Below are 20,352 nucleotides of genomic sequence, written 5' to 3' on the forward strand. Positions count from 1 at the left end.
CGCTCAACTGAACTGAGCTCGGCTCAGAGCACAAAAACATCCGTAATAAAAGTACAAAAACAAAAGTACGAGTGCAATGCGAAAGAAGGGAAGCAGAGGAATTCCAAAAGAAATAGAAATGGAAATAAAAGAAAAGAAAAGAAAAGAAAAGCGACTGAAAACAAAAAAAAACATATCCAAAAAACGAGACGTGCAATGAATGGCAATTTCAACGCAAAGAGATGGAGCAGAAGCAACAAATGAGCATAAATTGAGGTAATTGAGGGGGGAGAGTGGGGATCGGAGTACACTGCAAAATAAAGTGTAAATTCGTCATTTTTCACCTTTAGAAGCAGCCATCAAAACCTATGTCTATATACAACATAAGAAAGGATTTTTTGTAAACTAAATATCCTTGTCAAAATACATTATATGTATATGTACATACATATATTTTACATTAAAGAAATATTAAAAAATATTTTTTGTACTGTAAAGTTCGGTCTTGGTGACACAAAACAATTGATCATTAAAACGTTGAGATCCGCTTTTTTATTTGTGTACACACGCAATAAACAGAAAACTTATGCATACATATGTATGTATGTATGTACATACATCACTACCCTGCCTTTTCCGCCACGCCCACTTACTCACTTCATTGTTCACTCTTTATCTTGACCCCCCATCTACCTTCGTTCCCCATCTACCTTCATTTCCCCATTCCGCACCCCGTCTGTCTTCCACTTTTCGCCTGAAACCTGCAATTCAACCGCCAACTTTTCACACTTCAACTACAGCAACAGCAATAAGTAAAGAACTAGTTGCAACTACAACAGCGTCTGGAGCCAGGGGCTTAGGTGCTCTTTTTTTCAAAGGGGGGGAATATAACCTGAAAAATGTGTTCTTTATATATTACATCATATATTAACAAGGTTAGTTTATTGGATATGTCTTTTACTCAAGAATATATTTGATTTCAAATTACTATTATAAGATAATAATAAGCATATTGCTTTCAAAGCAAATACATAGTTTCAAAGAGCGTTGCCGGATATTTGTTTTATGATTAGTAAGTAATTTGACATCCTGGTGCTTTTGGGAGCATCCCCCTTCGTGGCGCCACTGCCGTGCGCAACCGACTGTCAGTTGGCTGTCCGAGGCACGAACAAGCTCGAGACCCCCGAATGGAGCACTTTATGCTAATTGCGCTTTTGCCTCTCGGTCAGGTAGCCCGGCAACCAATGCAACTCATAGACAAGTCAAGTGCTCTGCTATTCGCTGAGTCGAATAAAGGGTTAGGGGGGGTACAAGTAAAAGTTCTGTGCAAAAAAGAGATACAAAAAATGTAGCTTTCAAGTGCACTATTACTGGCTAATTAATGGTTAAAAGCGATCTTAGCAATTATGTTACTCACTTCAAGATGAGTAATAGCTGACTAAATAATAGTTAACAATTTAGGTTTGTGTTTTTTTGCGATTATCAACGGGCATGTTGAAAATAGTGTGACCTTGCAACGCAAAGAAGCATTGCACAGCATACAGTGTGAACTTGCAATGCCAAGAATCATTCATTAAATCCTGAGAAATTCTCCATTCCTGAATTCCGGCATTTAAACGAATAAACACATTGAGAACGATATTTAGGTGTCCAAGTGAGAGGAACAGTGAAAACTTGTGTTCCCAACTAAGTACCCAAGTAAAGAAAAGGTCAGCCAAAAATTTCTAAGGACGAGTATTTACGTGCATTTACCCTAAAAAGCACTATAACAAAATGTGCTCCAGTTGTTTTCTTGTGCTGGCTTATCTCTGGAAAATGTCCAGCTCTTCTTTATTCAGTTGTTGCCGGCATTGTGTTTGTGTGGGCCATGTTGCCATTGTTCTACTTATATTGTTGCCTCTTGTATTGGCTTTTCAGTGAACTTCTTTTATTCATAGGCTGGTCCCACCTGAGATGACGTTGAACTTTTAACTTGTAAGCTCTCGTAACTTCCCGCATCTTGATTTCGCTTCTTATTTCATGTCTAAATATCTTCATGGGCTTGAAAAGGTAGAAATTCTAGTCGGCAGACTCTTGGGAATTTCTTTCTTGGCACTTTGAAATGTTGCTAAAAGTATTTGGGTTAAAGTTTTCACTGAATGTGAGTAGCTCTAAGTTTTCAAATTAGGCCCCAATATTGTAACCATATACCTGTAAAAAGTCCAACGGCCTAATCCCAAAATGCCTTTGGTTATTACGGCTTCGGACTTGTTAGCCAAACCTTTTTGGCTACTGTGTTTTTAATTATTTAAATGAAACTCGTCCCCGATGTCGTTGTTGTTTGCAGCTTGTGTTTGTTTGCTTCGCTCGCAATGTTTGCTTTGCATTTGTTTGTCTGTTTGATTGTTTGCTCTTGGCCTTTGTTTGCCTTGGCCAGTCTGCATCAGCAGCTGCGACAGCGACGGCAAAAGTTGAAGTTCATGTTTCCTTAGTGGCTCACGGCTGAAAAGCACGCACAAACAAATCGCAGAAAAAACAACATGATGAATAAATATGATTTAAATGCGGGAAAAGTCTTTTCCATCGGACAGGGGGAGACATTTTAAACATCAAGTACAAAAAAAAAATAAAAAAAAATACGCACTCTTTATTATGTGTATTTCGAAAACAATATCTGCAGTTAAAACCCTATTTCTGGTCGACTTTAAGCAATGATCATCCTTGATAATCTGCGATGTTTTTAAAGCCTTGGCCATAAAACCACATTGTTACGAACTTCAAGACCATGTCTGGCTTAGGGTTTATACTCTATACGTTAAATAACAAATTCGAAGGCTTTGTAGCCCATTGTTAATTGCCATTAATTTTATATTATTATTATTATTATTATGACTTGTTGTGTATTTCTGCAAAAATCGTGGCTTTGCCTCTGGGGCTTAAACGCAAAATGTGTGAGTCACAAAGCGTGGACTTGAAATGAGAGGAGTGTAGTACATATGGGGTGTGGTTAAATTAACTCAAATGGTTTGTGCCCGAGCAATTGCAAAACGAATAAAAAATAAATAAAACCGCCAGCGAAAACTCATGTGCGAATAATGCAAAGTGTAAATTGAGCATTTAAGTGAAACGAAACCACAACAAATCGGCAATATATATATACACATTACATATATATGTATATATCCATATCCATATAATACACATCTTCAATGGAGTATGCGATGCGAATATTTAATTGCATAATGTGACCAGACTGACACACTATGCGTTAATAATAATCAACAAACTTACCGTCATCATCATCATCATTAACGTTTCCATTGATTTCAGTGATGTGCGTTTGGAGTTTTTCCAGTCAAACGGCTTTTTAATCATTCTTGCACCGCCGTTGTTAGTTAGAGTAGGCTATAATTCCCAACTGGTTAAGGCCAATCTAAGTTCTAATGACAAGGGGCAGCTACACTTTAAGTTCTCTGGTTTATAATGCAGAAAACCCATTGACTGCAAGTTATATGGCTTTGAAATAATAGCATCTCTAATTCACACCATCATCATTATCTTGGCTAATGACTAATGGGCCATGGTAGCTGTTGAGCTCATGTAATGGCCAGAAAGAAGTGAAAAGAAAACGCCAGCAACAGACGCACAGCTTGAAAAAGCGAAATGAAGAAAGGAAAACAAGAAGCTCAACAAAAAGTGTTCAATTATGCAAGCGAGTTACAGTTAGGCGCCCACCAAATCAAAAAAAAAAAAAAAACAAAAAAAAAATGAAAACATTAAATAAAAGAGGTAATACGGGTATTCCAGGGGTAAAAGTGGGCTATAGCCGTTTTTGGAGCTGCTGGCCAACATTTCATTTCGATTTCGTAGCGAAAGCGCAACGCAAATTGCAATTGAATTCATTTCGAACATTTTTCTTTTTCACTTTGCCTTAGTTTTCTGGCGAAAAAAGTGTTGTGAAAATATTGCAAGTAAGCCGACTGGGGTGGGTAAATAATAAATAATTGATTGTTTGACCGATTGATTGAGTGAGTGACGACGGTAATTGGCTAACTCCATTCCGTATGCAATGGAATGGGTTGCGTTTGAGTGCGATTTTGCGACGGGAGTACAGGTGGGCTGCACTAAGTGCTCTCTTTAAAGTGCAAAAAAAAAAAAACAAAAAAAAAATGAAAACATTAAATAAAAGAGGTAATACGGGTATTCCAGGGGTAAAAGTAGGGTATAGCCGTTTTTGGAGCTGCTGGCCAACATTTCATTTCGATTTCGTAGCGAAAGCGCAACGCAAATTGCAATTGAATTCATTTCGAACATTTTTCTTTTTCACTTTGCCTTAGTTTTCTGGCGAAAAAAGTGTTGTGAAAATATTGCAAGTAAGCCGACTGGGGTGGGTAAATAATAAATAATTGATTGTTTGACCGATTGATTGAGTGAGTGACGACGGTAATTGGCTAACTCCATTCCGTATGCAATGGAATGGGTTGCGTTTGAGTGCGATTTTGCGACGGGAGTACAGGTGGGCTGCACTAAGTGCTCTCTTTAAAGTGCAAAAAAAAAAAATGAGCGGGGAAAATTGAGCTGTCAAATCAAACAGGTTGACAATGCTTTTTGCTAAATGGCAATGTGAAAATTGCCACTGAATTAAGATTTGCATACGCTGGTGATTTTATACTGGTTTATGCGTGCCTCAAATTGGTGATTATTTTGAAAATATTTATAACTAAAGTGCTATGAATATGCAATCAAGAGAATAGTTAAATTTTAATGGAATTTTTTACGAAACATTCTTAATAGTTGTTCTTGGCATAAATATGCATATAAAAAATGCACTGAAGTCAATAAGTATCATAATGTTCTGACGCATAAACTTGGCATATAAGCCACTTTTTATTTGCCAACCAAAGTCATCAATCAAGCCAACAAGTTGAGGAACTTTTTTTTTTTTTATCCACATGGCGCCATTTTTTCGAACGCCATTTTGTGTGTGTTTGAGTTATACCTTTTTCATTCTAGTGTTCAAACGCTTTCAGTTTGATGGTCAACTTGCTTCGGCTTTTTTTATGAACTTTCTGTACTGTACGGTCATTTGAACACATTTGAAAACATTAGAACAGTCACGCCTCCCATAAAAAAAAAAAAATAAGAGTAGTCCCGCAATTTGATCGAATTGAATTGCTGCCAAATGAAATTACAAAAGCTTGAACAACCGCCCCGGAGAAATTGATAGTTTCAGTTGAATTGGAGGATATAACCACGGGTTTCGTTCATTTCCATTTCTCTAATTGAGCGTTAAAATTGAGTGGTTCGCAAAACGTCAAGTAATTGGGAATAGTAAGGACCTTAGGAACGGAGAGGAATTTAAGGATCGTGTTTTCCTAGTAAGGAAGGGTCTGTATTAAAGTGTAGAAAACATTTGGTTTTGAAGTTGTTCCTAAAGTAATATTAAACCTTAATTCTACTTTATTTTATTCCAAAGCTATTTCCCATATTAATTTCTCAATTTAAACATGAACTACATATCAAAAAGTGTACAATTGTCTCGCTTTAATGCAAAGCAATAATGCAGAGTCTGGATTTAAGTCTCAACCGACGGCGACTGCATTTCCGTCATTTTAATCCTTTAATGTGCCGTAGTCCTTTTTGCCGCGTCTGCCGTCCTACGGGATATGTGGCAGCATCTGTGTCCTGTGTCCTGCGTCCCATGTCCCTCTGCCAGCCAAATCCATTATACCTCCTGTTTTTTTTTATTTTTGCCGCTTGCCTCTTTTTCGCGTCAGTTTATAGGGGCGGCGGGGGGGGGGAGGTATCGAGTCCTGCAAGAGGGGTTCAAATAGTTGGGAGTGGGCGTCGGCAGAGCTCATTGTTTGCGGTGTTAATATTTGGCGTCTGGCACCAACAGACAGCGCCAGGAATGCCGACAGATGCACTGAGAAAAAGTACGAAAACTGCATAAGAAAAACATTATTCAAAACGGCAATCAATCGGAGAGCTAATGAGAAAACTCTGTCGAGAGATTTCCTTTCATACATTTCTTAGATAGCAATTATTTACGACCCATTTCTCTCTGTGCAAGCGAGCTGAGTAACAAGGACAACCGTTACCGTCAACACCCACTCATGCCGTCCCTGTCTGTATCTGTATCTGCATCTGTATCTGCATCGGTAGCTGCATCTCTATCCGCATCATCGTCATTATCATCATGATGTGCCATTTAATTGTCACTCGCGTTACTTTTTGTTTGTTTGCCAGTCGTCCTTGTTGCCTTTGCTGCAGGTATTGTTGCTGCAATGTCATTGCACTTTTTGTGATAACTGAAAATGACGGAGGGTAAACTTTAAATGGAAGTAAATAAACTATTTATTTAATGAATAAGAAGTAAAATCATCGCATTTTCAGTTTTAAATTGTGTTACACATTTGGAAGTTTCTAACTAAGTAATAATCTTATTTCTTGCAGGACGTTCGATGTGCAGATCTAGCCATAAGTATACCCAATAATCCCGGCCTGGACGATGGGGCCTCCTATCGACTGGACTATAGTCCGCCCTTCGGTTATCCGGAGCCCAACACGACGATTGCCTCGCGGGAAATCGGCGATGAGATTCAATTCTCACGCGCCCTACCGGGCACCAAATACAACTTTTGGCTGTACTACACGAACTTTACGCACCACGATTGGCTCACCTGGACGGTGACGATAACAACGGGTGAGTGATAAGTGATAAGAGTAGTCCTGTAATTACTATATGCTTCAATTGTATATTGATACAAGATATACGAACATATGAGGTTGTATTACGAAGCTTTCATACCATATTACTCATACGCAACGTTGTCTTAGAACTCATTTACCATATGCTCTTTGTTGTTTCAACTATTTGAAGAATATAGCTATTAAATTATAATGTTCTTTAACTCTTTGAATTCTAGTAGCATAAATAAAACAAAAAAATTGACATATGTCTTCTAGTAGATCAACGTGGCGTATGCGTAATTTAATTTTCTTTATTTTCTTTATTTATTAATATTCCTTTAATATTATCCAGTGTGGGGCAGTATACCAAATATATATAATCGAACGTCATCTTGACTATATATACAATACATATTGTTGTCTCCCTTTCACTTGCAAACTCTGCCGGTTTTTGAGTAAAAGTGGTTGGCTATTACTGGTTTTGTTTGTTTTGCCTTTGTTTCTGTCTTTATGTTACTTTTGCCTCATTTTTTATTGTATTTTTTTTTTCGTTGTCGATCGGCGCCGATAACTTGAAATTTTTGTACACTTTCTTTAGTTGACCAGCTTGGTTCATTTATATATTTTTTTTTTGCAAAAACAGCAGTGAAGATAAAAAAAAAGTGCGAAGAGTGTTTTTTGCGGAATTTCTTGAAAATGCGTTTTCAATAATAACATAACAGCATTTTGCTCATTATTGTAAGCAGTGAAAACTACAAATGATACAATCGTTTGTAGCGCTTTTCTTCTTCCTTACTTCCCCCATAACTTATTTCCCATTTTCCTCAAACGAGACCCTTGGGTAATTTATAGGCATAGACTGGCACTCAACGCCCCGGTTTTCCACTCCCACTGCCTTTATCAACCCCTCTTTTTGGCTGGACTTTCGCAGGTGTCGGTCAAGTTTTCACCCTCTGTACTTATCACAGTCGGAAAAATATAGAGTTACTCGCAATGTATAAGTTTAAATCACATTTTATAACTGAACTTAAGATCCTTTAATAGATCCTTTAATTAGTTTGGATTACACTTTATTTCTTTGCATTAGCTGCAATTTTAATCAATATTCTATAAGACGTACATAACAACTATTATTCGGGCAAATATTTTTCTATTCAATTTTCTAATTCCTAGAACATATACATATTTTGTAACAGTGTAGACACATTGGCCGAACTCCCACTCCAATTAACCAACTTTCGTCCTTTTCGCCGTACCTTCCCCTTTATCCGTTTGTCCGATTGATTTCGTTACTTAGTTCGATTTGCTCATTAGCCAGCTTACAAACATTTGTCGAGGGGGCTGTTTGAAGTCAGGGGGGGGGGGGGTAATGTGAAATATCGAACTGCAATTAGCAGTTTGTGGCACTTGCAACTCGTATTCGGTTGCATGTTTCGTTTGCTCGTTTCAAACGCAACGCAACACAACAGGAAAAGGCGATTAGATGGAAGCCATTTGGAGGACAAGGCCAAGTGCTATTAGTTTGTAATCTTGTATCTTGAATTTCAAACTATTTCAAACCGGGGGTAGTTGTAATTTTATTTCTAAATCCTTTGGCTACCACCAAAGCTTCTCCAATTGCAAAGCCTTGGAAATGGAAAGTAAACTATTGGAATAATGATAGGAATTGAATCAATTTTAATCCATTACAAATCGAATCGTTATAATTAATGTGCTCTCCCCATCCTGCAGCTCCCGATCCGCCGTCGAATCTGTCCGTTCAGGTGAGAAGCGGCAAGAATGCCATCATCCTATGGTCACCGCCCACCCAGGGCAGCTATACGGCGTTTAAGATCAAGGTGCTCGGACTGTCGGAGGCGTCGAGCAGCTACAACCGCACCTTTCAGGTGAACGACAATACATTCCAGCACAGCGTCAAGGAGCTGACACCCGGAGCCACCTACCAGGTGCAGGCATATACCATCTACGATGGCAAGGAGTCGGTGGCCTACACTAGTCGCAACTTCACCACAAGTGAGTCCATTCAAGTTCATCCAACTCAATGAATAACAACCATACAATCCAAACCAATATACACAAAAAAAAAAAAAAAACGAAGATATGTTATTGTTCTATTCGGTGATGGTGACTTAACCTGATTAACTTCTTTGTCTCCCGCTTTCATTGTAACTAAAAAACCAAATATACACGCACAAAAAATGAACTTAAATTAACAACACGTGACAAAAAGGTCGAAGGACGCGGCATAAAGAATTGCTGGACATTAAGATCCTAAGAGGTAATATCTGAGCTTATACCAACCCACCCCCAACGAACTAATTCCCCCTCGCCTACACTAACCCATAATCCACTGATTTGTACACAAAAATAAAACATTAGCACAAAAAGATTTGCAATTTTAAAGTATTTATACGATTTCACGTTCATGCGACTCACATATTACCCATTTAATGAGCTTTTAGCATGTTTAACCTAAGCCATCAATTGCAGTGAAATGTTTCTGGTAGTTCATTTCTGTCAGTGTACGTAGCACATAACTGACCACAAACCCCACCTCCTTTGCACAGGCTACAGTCAAAATTGCATTCCAAAATGCATTTTTGATCCGACAATTGGCAACCGCACTGCACTTTCTCCACCCAAAAATGGAGGAGGAGGCATTTCCCAATTTTCCCACACTTTTTCCTGCCGCTTTTCTCGCAGTTTCCCCGCCTCTCCCGCCCATCGCACAATGTGCTCGTCCAGCCACAGCAAAGCAACCGAATCGCAAATAACAGTGGTCACTTTGTAAATGCAACATTTGCTGGCATAGATACTTTAACCTGAAATAATCGTACAAAATGCCTGGGAAAGTTGGAATTCAACATACAGTAGATTATTAAATACTTGATAAAGTGTTTGGCTTTGTTATTTATATCCATTAACCCTTTAACTTGTATGTAATTTTCGGCAAAGATTGATTCTAGTTTTCTTTAACTAAGCTCGAAAATAATTTATTTAGTATTTAAATCATTACTAAACTAGAAACGTTTTGGTGTTGCAACTTACTCGACTCACAACCACTGTGCCCAAACAATTTCCAACTAGCACACACACATACTATACACACACACAAACCCCAACAATTCTAACATTCCCGCAACGAAAACTAAAACTCCGACCCAACCAAAAAATCCGAATGCGACCGCAACTAACGCACAGCCACTTCTCTGTTTTGTTCGGCGAATCCACATCCACATCCGCATCCACAACGCGCAATTGGGAATCCGCAGAGCCCAACACTCCGGGGAAATTCATCGTCTGGTTCCGTAATGAGACGACACTGCTGGTCCTGTGGCAGCCGCCATATCCGGCGGGCATCTACACGCACTACAAGGTATCCATCGAGCCGCCGGATGCCAACGATAGTGTGCTCTATGTGGAAAAGGAGGGCGAACCGCCCGGACCGGCGCAGGCTGCCTTCAAGGGTCTGGTGCCCGGAAGGGCGTACAACATATCCGTTCAGACGATGTCCGAGGATGAGATCTCATTGCCGACGACGGCGCAATATCGAACGGTGCCGTTGCGTCCGCTGAACGTGACCTTTGACCGTGACTTTATTACCTCCAATTCGTTCCGTGTCCTGTGGGAGGCGCCCAAGGGGATATCCGAATTTGACAAATACCAGGTATCGGTGGCCACAACACGACGCCAATCCACAGTGCCGCGCAGCAATGAACCGGTGGCATTCTTTGATTTTCGCGACATCGCCGAACCGGGCAAGACGTTCAATGTGATCGTGAAGACCGTATCCGGCAAGGTTACCTCGTGGCCAGCCACCGGGGATGTGACACTGCGACCACTGCCCGTTCGCAATTTGCGGAGCATCAACGATGACAAGACGAATACTATGATCATAACGTGGGAAGCGGATCCGGCCAGCACGCAGGATGAGTATCGCATTGTGTAAGTATCTTCGCGATTTATTTCTTTTTCCATTTCAACTTTATGATAATATTTGCCTTTTACGTCCATCAGATACCACGAACTGGAGACATTTAATGGTGACACCAGTACCCTGACCACGGATCGGACTCGATTCACACTGGAGAGCCTGCTACCCGGTCGCAACTACTCATTGTCCGTCCAGGCGGTATCCAAGAAGATGGAATCGAATGAGACTAGCATCTTTGTGGTCACCCGACCCTCGTCGCCCATCATCGAGGACTTGAAGAGCATACGGATGGGTCTGAACATCAGTTGGAAGAGCGATGTCAACTCCAAGCAGGAGCAGTACGAGGTGTTGTACTCGCGCAACGGAACCAGCGATTTGCGAACCCAAAAGACCAAAGAGTCGCGTCTGGTGATCAAGAATCTGCAGCCAGGTGCTGGCTATGAACTCAAGGTGTTTGCAGTTAGTCACGATTTGCGCAGCGAACCACATGCCTATTTCCAAGCAGTTTGTAAGTTTGAAGAGGAAGATTTTGAAATATTTTATCTAATTAGAAACTATTATGTTTCAGATCCCAATCCACCACGCAACATGACCATCGAAACGGTGAGGAGTAACTCGGTGCTGGTACACTGGTCACCGCCGGAAAGCGGTGAATTTACCGAGTACTCGATACGCTATCGCACGGACAGCGAACAGCAGTGGGTGCGATTGCCCAGCGTTCGGTCCACGGAGGCGGATATCACCGATATGACCAAGGGCGAAAAGTACACCATCCAGGTGAACACGGTCAGCTTTGGCGTAGAGAGTCCAGTGCCCCAGGAGGTGAACACGACGGTGCCGCCGAATCCGGTGTCCAATATCATTCAACTGGTGGACTCACGGAACATTACGTTGGAGTGGCCCAAGCCAGAGGGTCGCGTGGAATCGTACATTCTTAAGTGGTGGCCCAGCGATAATCCCGGTCGTGTCCAGACCAAGAATGTCTCCGAGAACAAGTCGGGTGAGTTAGCGATCGATTGGATTGATGATGCCTTCTCGAATCCTGAATATAAACCGGAAACACTCTCACATCCTTTTGTCTGAAACCCCGCCTCATCTTTTAAAAATCAACCATTTTCTTTTTGAATTTTCAATTTTCTTCAAATTTCATCTTGTTAACTGCTTCTGCCGTTAGACTTGAATTCGTTTTTCTGGAAATACTCTTCATTGCCATAAATGGATACCCTAAATTCCTTTGCCTTCAATCTGAACTCTATCTTTAAACCTTTTCTGTTAGTATATATATCATATATTTTCCATTTCTGTAATGGATCTGAATCTATTCAACTTTTCCAAACTTTTTCTGTCATTCATTCACTCTTGGTTACACTGAAAAAACCTTAACTTAAACCTCAACCATTTATACCACATCTGTTCCTTTTACCTTTCCCTTTCAACTGCAATCTTCTGAAGCTTCACCCTGTTCTGTTCCACTCTAACCCTTCCCCTTCTGCTTCTGTAACTCATCCAACAACAGCCGACGATTTGTCAACAGTGCGTGTCCTCATCGGCGAACTGATGCCCGGCGTGCAGTACAAGTTTGACATCCAGACGACGTCGTATGGAATCCTGTCGGGCATCACCAGTCTGTATCCGCGCACCATGCCGCTCATCCAGTCGGACGTGGTGGTGGCCAATGGCGAGAAGGAGGACGAGAGGGACACCATCACTCTGAGCTACACACCCACACCGCAGTCGTCGTCCAAGTTCGATATCTATCGATTCTCTCTCGGCGATGCCGAGATCCGGGACAAGGAGAAGCTGGCCAACGATACGGATCGCAAGGTGACGTTTACGGGTCTGGTGCCTGGTCGATTGTACAACATCACAGTTTGGACTGTGAGCGGTGGTGTGGCCAGTTTGCCCATACAACGACAGGATCGCCTGTATCCGGAACCCATCACACAGCTGCATGCCACCAACATCACGGATACGGAGATCTCATTGCGCTGGGATTTGCCCAAGGGCGAGTACAATGACTTCGATATTGCCTATCTCACGGCGGACAATCTATTGGCCCAGAATATGACCACCAGGAATGAGATCACCATCAGTGACCTGCGACCCCACAGGAACTACACCTTCACCGTGGTGGTACGTTCCGGCACTGAATCGTCCGTGCTGAGGAGCAGTTCACCATTATCCGCTAGCTTTACGACCAATGAAGCGGTGCCCGGGCGAGTTGAACGCTTCCATCCCACGGATGTTCAGCCCAGCGAGATCAATTTCGAGTGGTCGCTGCCATCGAGTGAGGCAAATGGCGTTATTCGCCAGTTCTCGATAGCCTATACGAATATCAATAATCTCACGGACGCAGGCATGCAGGACTTTGAGTCGGAGGAGGCATTCGGTGTGATCAAGAATCTAAAGCCCGGCGAGACCTATGTGTTCAAGATTCAGGCCAAGACTGCCATCGGTTTCGGTCCGGAGCGGGAGTACCGTCAAACGATGCCGATATTAGCGCCACCACGTCCTGCCACCCAAGTGGTGCCCACCGAGGTCTATCGCAGCTCATCGACCATCCAGATTCGGTTTAGGAAGAACTACTTCTCGGATCAAAACGGCCAGGTGCGCATGTACACGATCATCGTGGCCGAGGATGATGCCAAGAATGCATCCGGCCTGGAGATGCCCAGCTGGCTGGATGTGCAGTCGTACAGCGTTTGGTTGCCCTATCAGGCCATAGATCCGTACTATCCATTCGAGAATCGATCCGTAGAGGACTTCACCATCGGTACGGAGAACTGTGACAACCACAAGATCGGCTACTGCAACGGACCACTGAAATCGGGAACCACCTATCGGGTTAAGGTGCGGGCGTTCACCGGAGCGGATAAGTTCACGGATACCGCCTACAGTTTTCCCATTCAGACAGGTGAGTGCGGGGAAAGCTTAGGTAGATATTAAATGCAATTATGTAAGGTAGTCACTAGAACTCATAAAGTTTAAATAGCGGATCTCGAATGATCTTAGAGGCATATTAGTTGATTCAGATCAACTAAGTATTTAGAACAAATTATAATTAAACCTTAAATCTCTCTAATTATCCAACATCTATGTATGTCTGTTCCGATATATATTTGCATATAGAAATGCTAAGTTCGCCGGGTAAGCAATTTAAATAATACAATATTGTCTTAACCTCATCGTTTACTTAGTTTAAAGATATCCATCCATCTTCAATGTTATGTTTTCAATATTTAAACCTTGTTTTAAGAATTATTTTAGCATTTTTTATGATTTATGATTTGGTTTACAGCAATTTTTACTCGATAATCTTACTAATGTAATGAATAACTTTCACCCATAGATCAAGACAACACCTCACTGATTGTGGCCATTACGGTGCCGTTAACTATCATCTTGGTGCTCCTGGTGACACTTTTGTTCTACAAACGACGTCGCAACAATTGCCGTAAGACGACCAAGGATTCGAGGGCCAACGACAATATGTCCCTGCCGGATAGCGTAATCGAGCAGAATCGCCCCATTCTGATCAAGAACTTTGCCGAGCACTATCGCCTAATGTCCGCCGATTCGGACTTCCGTTTCAGCGAGGAATTCGAGGAACTGAAGCACGTTGGCCGGGATCAGCCGTGCACTTTTGCCGATCTACCCTGCAATCGTCCGAAAAACAGGTTCACCAATATACTGCCCTACGATCACTCACGTTTCAAGCTTCAGCCGGTGGACGATGATGAGGGTAGTGATTATATCAATGCCAATTACGTGCCGGGTCACAATTCACCGCGCGAGTTCATCGTGACCCAGGGACCATTGCATTCGACACGCGATGACTTCTGGCGAATGTGCTGGGAGAGCAACTCGCGGGCCATAGTCATGCTGACCAGGTGCTTTGAGAAGGGGCGCGAGAAGTGCGACCAGTATTGGCCAAATGATACGGTGCCCGTCTTCTACGGTGACATCAAGGTGCAGATACTCAACGACAGTCACTATGCCGACTGGGTGATGACCGAGTTCATGCTATGCAGAGTGAGTTGTCCATCAAGCACGATTACTAAGTATAACCCATACTGACTAACAACCTCTTGGATATCTCTTCGAATTCTAGGGCAGCGAACAGCGCATCCTGCGACACTTCCACTTCACCACCTGGCCGGACTTCGGTGTTCCCAATCCGCCACAGACACTGGTGCGCTTTGTGCGCGCATTCCGCGATCGAATTGGTGCGGAACAGCGACCCATTGTGGTCCATTGTAGCGCCGGTGTGGGAAGGTCGGGCACCTTCATCACCCTGGATCGCATCCTGCAACAGATCAACACGTCTGACTATGTGGACATATTTGGCATAGTATATGCCATGCGCAAGGGTAAATATTGATTGGATGTTACAATTGTTAAATGCACATCTATATCGGTTATCAATTTTAAGAGCGCGTTTGGATGGTGCAGACGGAGCAGCAGTATATCTGCATCCACCAGTGCCTGCTGGCGGTGCTCGAGGGGAAGGAGAACATCGTGGGTCCCGCTCGCGAGATGCACGACAACGAGGGCTATGAAGGTAGGTCGTTGGCCCAGCGGTATTGATACCTTCCCAACCGTTCGTTCGCACACTGACTAACCAAAGCCAACGAAAGAAAAGAAAGAAACCAGATGAACAAAGTGCCCCCGGGACATTGTGGGACTTGCAGCCTACTGTTTTTTTTATTTCTGTTTAGTTACTTAGTAGACCTAAGCTTTATGTTTTGATTTTCATTCTGGTGATGGGTGACCAAAATCATTTTCCTTCATTTCCCGCCCCAAACAATGCAATGCATACGCAACACGCAGGCCAACAAGTGCAGCTGGACGAGAACGGTGATGTGGTGGCCACCATTGAGGGTCACCTGTCGCATCATGATCTGCAGCAGGCCGAGGCGGAGGCCATTGACGATGAGAATGCGGCGATACTCCATGATGACCAGCAGCCGCTGACCAGTAGCTTTACTGGACACCACACTCACATGCCGCCCACCACATCGATGAGCTCATTTGGCGGCGGAGGTGGAGGCCATACAAATGTGGATGCACCGGATAGATGACATTCGGTTGTCAACCAGAGTGATAACAACAATTCGGTGGTTATCGTCCTGGTTGACAACAAGCCCAGCTCGATGATCTGCAAGGATAGCAAGGGCGGCAACATCGATGTGCTCGAATCGCAGCAGCAGCAGCAGCAGCAACAGCAACAGCAGCCCAACCAGGGAGGCCACAACATAACCACCATATCCGCCATCAACGGCTACAATACGCTACAGCATAGACGGAAATCCCAGCTGATAACGTTCAGCTCGTCATCCTGTGATATCAAGAACAGTCTTAGTCATGAGTACATCAATGGATCCAATGGATCGGCAGCTAATGGTCCACCCAGTTCCGGTTCTGGTTCCGGTTCCGGTCCAGGCAGCAATCGGGCCAGTCGCGCCAATGTCCGATTAAGTTTCGCCGAGGAAGATGTAATGATCTTGCCACAAAACCACAGTCAGCAATCCAATCATCAAGATGACGAGGTCTTCACGCGACGTCGTTCGCTTTTGGAAGTGGAAATCGGTGTGGAGGTAGGCGAAGATGGTGAACTTGCACCCCACGAAATGGAAGAGGATCTCGAAGAGGAGGACGAGGATGAGGAGCTGTATATGCACGATGAGTTCGAGACCCACATCGATACCAAGTCGAATAATGCCAACGATGACAGCGGTGGCGGCAGCTACGAGGACTCCCATGCCCTGCACTCCTCGCTGGGGGGCAGTAATCGAAATAGTCTGGAAAAGGATGACGACGACATCGAGGTGGATGTGATCAGCACAGACGTTAGCTGTTACGATCAACTGCTCGGCAGCAGTTGCAACACGCGGAACGGCGATGATGACGACATAGCCACGCTGGTCGGCGATGGCGACTATTCCACCACGAAACTCAGCAAGGCATCCAGATTATCCGGCGCTGGAGTCGGCGGACTAGTGGTCAGCGGGGGAGGAGGTGGAACTGCAATCGGCGGTGGAATCGCTGTTAACGGTGGTGGTGTTTTGGGAAATGGTGTTGGTTCCGAGGCTGGCGGCGGCATCATCTATGCCAATCCGTTTATGGGTTTGTAGATACTTACGCAAATCCCGAGGAGTGGATCCAGGTGCATTTCATGGGCAAAACAATATATTTGTAAATATATGTCATTTGTGTAGTTAAATTGAAAGTTTTCACCGTGAAACGCACTATGGCCACATTCCGTAGATGTTTTGTATATTTCCTGATTGTTTTTATTTACCTGCATGATTACTTGTTACTTTCATTTATTGTATGCCACCTTTATGGTTTTCTAACCCCGTGCATGTGCTAAGCTTTTGCTTTGTACTCATCGTACAATTCTAACCGTGCCATTTTGACTCTCTTTCAGATGACGAGGGCATTGCAGAGTCGGGCATGTAAAGCCATTCCAAAACCCAATACTCCAGCCAATCCAAGCCAGCCAGCCAGCCAACCAAGCAACTGAACTCAACTCAACCGAATGGAAACCCAACCCAACCCAACAGAACCCAACCATCTTGTGGCAACTACATTATTATTTACTTAAGGGACGAAGTGCGAAGAGAGCGCGGAGGAGGATCAACGCTTGATATTATACTTGGATATATGTGTACTACACTGGATACTACTGGATATATATATATATATATACTCTACACCGCGATCTATCGAATGGGAATGCAGCAATCTCGCCAAACAGAACGAACACGCATCAATTTATACATTTTATATATATATAAAGATATATATATCTAAGATAACGAGGAATCGGCGTACAATGTAACCGCAATTGCCGCTTCAAACCGACGGCAATACTAAATACTGGAATACTGATTGTATTTTTACGCTAGCCACAATTTGATATAAACTATATATCTTCCAATTTTTTTGTACACCTAATGTTAGTTGAAATATGTGAGCGAGACGAGCAAATTTTTGTAGCAAACTAAAAGCGCTAAATGTTTACTTTTTTATATTATTATATATATAAATACTTGATAAACATATACCTAATATTAGATCTAAACTAAACTAACTATAAATCGCACACACTCATACACTCACACAAAAACACAATGCAATAATTGAGTTACATAGTTTTAAACAAATGTTAAAACATTTTGCTGCAACCGTCGGAGATGTAGTGTACAATTTTTAGTTTCTCGTATTATTTTTTTTTTTATGTCTGTTTTGTGTTTAAATTTTTTGTAACTTTTTACAAAGCGTAAACTGTGTATGTATGTGCTACATTGATTTTTGTTTAATTATATCAAGTTTTTATTTAAAAAATCGAACACCACCTTGCATTCTCCTCATTTGAACGTGGCGCTCACACTTATTACTTATATAGGTCAAATACAGCGGGCTCTGGTGATCAATCCAATCAGCAGAAAGTAATGAAAAACACCGAAGTTAATGTTTAAACATAAACACACAATGAGAAAAGAGTCGTGTTTCCATATTCACTTGATTTAATCGGCATGCGATGTTACTCACAGCGAAAGGAAATTCAGCAAGCTTGAATCGATAAAATTGTTGTATATATTAAATAGTTTAACACTGTGTAATTTTATTTATCCTAGCTCGATTCTAAGTGCTTGCGTAAATGATCATTTAAATTTTCTAACCCGAAAGAACTTATTTATTGGTTTATTTATACAAAATTGAAATGAAGTGCATATGGAAACACAACTCAAAAACAGACAGCACAAATAGAACAACAGGAACAAATGACCAACGCATTTCGAAAGGCGATAATCATTTACACGAAAAACCAATATAATTAAACAGAATCCCACGCAAACTGAAGACTAACTAACAACCAAGTTAAGGGCTAGTTAATGGAGCCGGTGCCAAAGCAAAAAAGGAAAAATGATAACAACACCTACACACACGACAACTAAATGTAACAATAGCAATACATTTTAATGAAAATTGTAGTCCAAATAATTTGCATACATTTGTATTTTGTCCAAACTTAGTTGAAATGATTAACCGAACTGTGAAAGAGTGCAATAGAAATCGTTTTGCTTCTAGATTAGTGAAAAATACAACGAAGCCCCTAATTTGAATACGAAGCAACCCAAAATCCCCGCCCTCCCGTAATAACAATAAATACATATGCATAATTATGCAAAAGTTTGAGAAGATGAAACTAGAAAGTCTGTATAATGCATACATAATATACGACTCCATTATACACACACACACGCATACTAAGGCCGATGAATAACATATGCATATACAATATAGACATATATTAAATATATATCATTGTAATAATTTGTAATGTTTATCAGTAGAATTATGATCCGAGGTGGAGCAGACGAGTAAAACGCATGCAGAGATCCATTAAAGTGTACTGTAAAATGTGCCACACATTGTTTTATCTAAATTTATTAAAGGATTTATTATTTTGCAGAGGGTAAGTTCTAAAACTTAAAAACTAGTCCTGTTTGGAAGATCCTAATCATTGCAACGTTTTATAAATCAAAGCCGAACTCTTACTCTAGTAAAAATTTGGCTACGTTCGGAAAATTAGCCAGAACATAGGAAAAACCCTACTGAATTAAACAAAAAAAAACGTGTTTAACATTTGGCTACGATCGTGTTAGTATTGCATACTTTTAGGTCCATCTTTTTGCACAGAGTTTTGTGTGAATCAACAATAAAATTGGCACTGGAATTGGTCGATGGCGTCCCACTACTGATTGCCAGGCGCCGTTGCTCCTGTAGTCTTCATGGCCAGCATGGCGTCCAGTTCGCCCTGGATGCTCTCGAACTGATTGTACAGTTCCATTAGTTCCGGTTGTGTCATTTCGATGTTGATATCCTCGCCGACGGCCGTTTTCATTTGGAGCACGGCCAGCGGGGTCTTCTCCCGCTGCTGGCAATGCGAGGAGATCTCCATGTTGAGCTTCCAGGCCACATCTTCGATGACATTTGATTCGTACCGCTTGCTGGCCAAATTGTTCATAATGGGCGTCGTTTCGCGCACCCACAAACGCAATATGGCATCGATCTTGGCCTCATCCTCCAGCTGGAGTTTCTCGCGCAGCTCACGCTGCAGCAAACTTGGCTTGATGATAAACGTGGAGATGCGACGCAGGATGTAGGAGAAGGTCTTGATCAGCAGCAGGAAGTCCTGACGCGGTACGCCCACCAATCGCTCCAGTTCCTCGAGTGTGTACTCCGGTTCGGTGTTACTTGTGGGGTTCTCCTCGGTGCTGCTGTCCACCCGGCCGGTGGTCGTCACACTGGTGCCCACTGTACTACTGGTGGCACTCGCCGATGCTACGCTGGGACTCATCTGCCGGTGGGTGTAGAACAGAACCGTCGTAAAGGTCTCGTAGGGCAAGGCATTGATGATTTTGATGCCCTCACGGGCTCTAAGATATAAATGCAAGAAATTAATCTCTATAAGAACATTGATATTACATACCTTTCCGTGATCTTTATCCAGTTAATGCTCATTGTGAGATATATTTAAAAATTTTTAAGGAACATAGAGTTATTAAGTCTTTACCAGCACTTCTTTTATTATGACTTTAATATTATTTGTTTATACAGACCAACAATATACAAAAAACTATCGACTTGCCACGGTGCGGTGCTGCCACACAGTTACTACTGCCAATAATAACGGTAAGTGCTGACTAAAATACAAAAATATTACATTTTGCGATGTGATTTTAAACATATTCTTT

General features: G+C 42.2%; 2 protein-coding genes across 9 annotated transcripts in view; one reads left to right on the forward strand and one right to left on the reverse strand.

The window, feature by feature from the left end:
• Ptp10D (Protein tyrosine phosphatase 10D) overlaps positions 1-19,023 on the forward strand; it is a 55,324-nt gene extending 36,301 nt beyond the window's left edge. For 2 of the 6 annotated variants that reach the window (NM_206690.2, NM_167292.3), the window contains exons 3-13: positions 6,415-6,664; positions 8,383-8,664; positions 9,924-10,596; positions 10,669-11,093; positions 11,154-11,585; positions 12,102-13,499; positions 13,935-14,617; positions 14,697-14,955; positions 15,018-15,146; positions 15,416-16,711; positions 17,016-17,938. In NM_206690.2, the coding sequence (NP_996413.2) occupies positions 6,415-6,664; positions 8,383-8,664; positions 9,924-10,596; positions 10,669-11,093; positions 11,154-11,585; positions 12,102-13,499; positions 13,935-14,617; positions 14,697-14,955; positions 15,018-15,146; positions 15,416-16,711; positions 17,016-17,047 (5,859 nt within the window). In that variant the 3' untranslated portion in view covers positions 17,048-17,938. Of the gene's footprint in view, positions 1-6,414; positions 6,665-8,382; positions 8,665-8,881; positions 8,930-9,923; positions 10,597-10,668; positions 11,094-11,153; positions 11,586-12,101; positions 13,500-13,714; positions 13,733-13,934; positions 14,618-14,696; positions 14,956-15,017; positions 15,147-15,415; positions 16,712-17,015 lie in introns of all 6 variants that reach the window. The other 4 variants (NM_001144715.2, NM_001272525.1, NM_001272524.1 and 1 more) reach the window with 3 other exon arrangements.
• Positions 19,024-19,028: 5 nt separating this feature from the next.
• Vlet (Valette) lies at positions 19,029-20,274 on the reverse strand. 3 transcript variants are annotated; one of them, NM_167293.1, is made up of 2 exons: positions 20,088-20,236; positions 19,029-19,955 (listed from the first exon to the last, which is right to left on the reverse strand). In NM_167293.1, exon 2 carries the CDS (start codon positions 19,953-19,955, stop codon positions 19,350-19,352), a length of 606 nt encoding a protein of 201 aa, NP_727545.1. In that variant the 5' UTR covers positions 20,088-20,236; the 3' UTR covers positions 19,029-19,349. The 3 variants fall into 3 exon arrangements, with proteins under 3 accessions (NP_727545.1, NP_572738.1, NP_727546.1); NM_132510.3 differs by having other exon boundaries at positions 19,029-20,034; NM_167294.2 differs by having other exon boundaries at positions 19,029-20,274.
• Between the last annotated feature and the right edge of the window lie 78 nt (positions 20,275-20,352).

The sequence above is a fragment of the Drosophila melanogaster genome, chromosome X, assembly GCF_000001215.4.
Source record: "Drosophila melanogaster chromosome X".
Taxonomy (NCBI): domain Eukaryota; kingdom Metazoa; phylum Arthropoda; class Insecta; order Diptera; family Drosophilidae; genus Drosophila; species Drosophila melanogaster.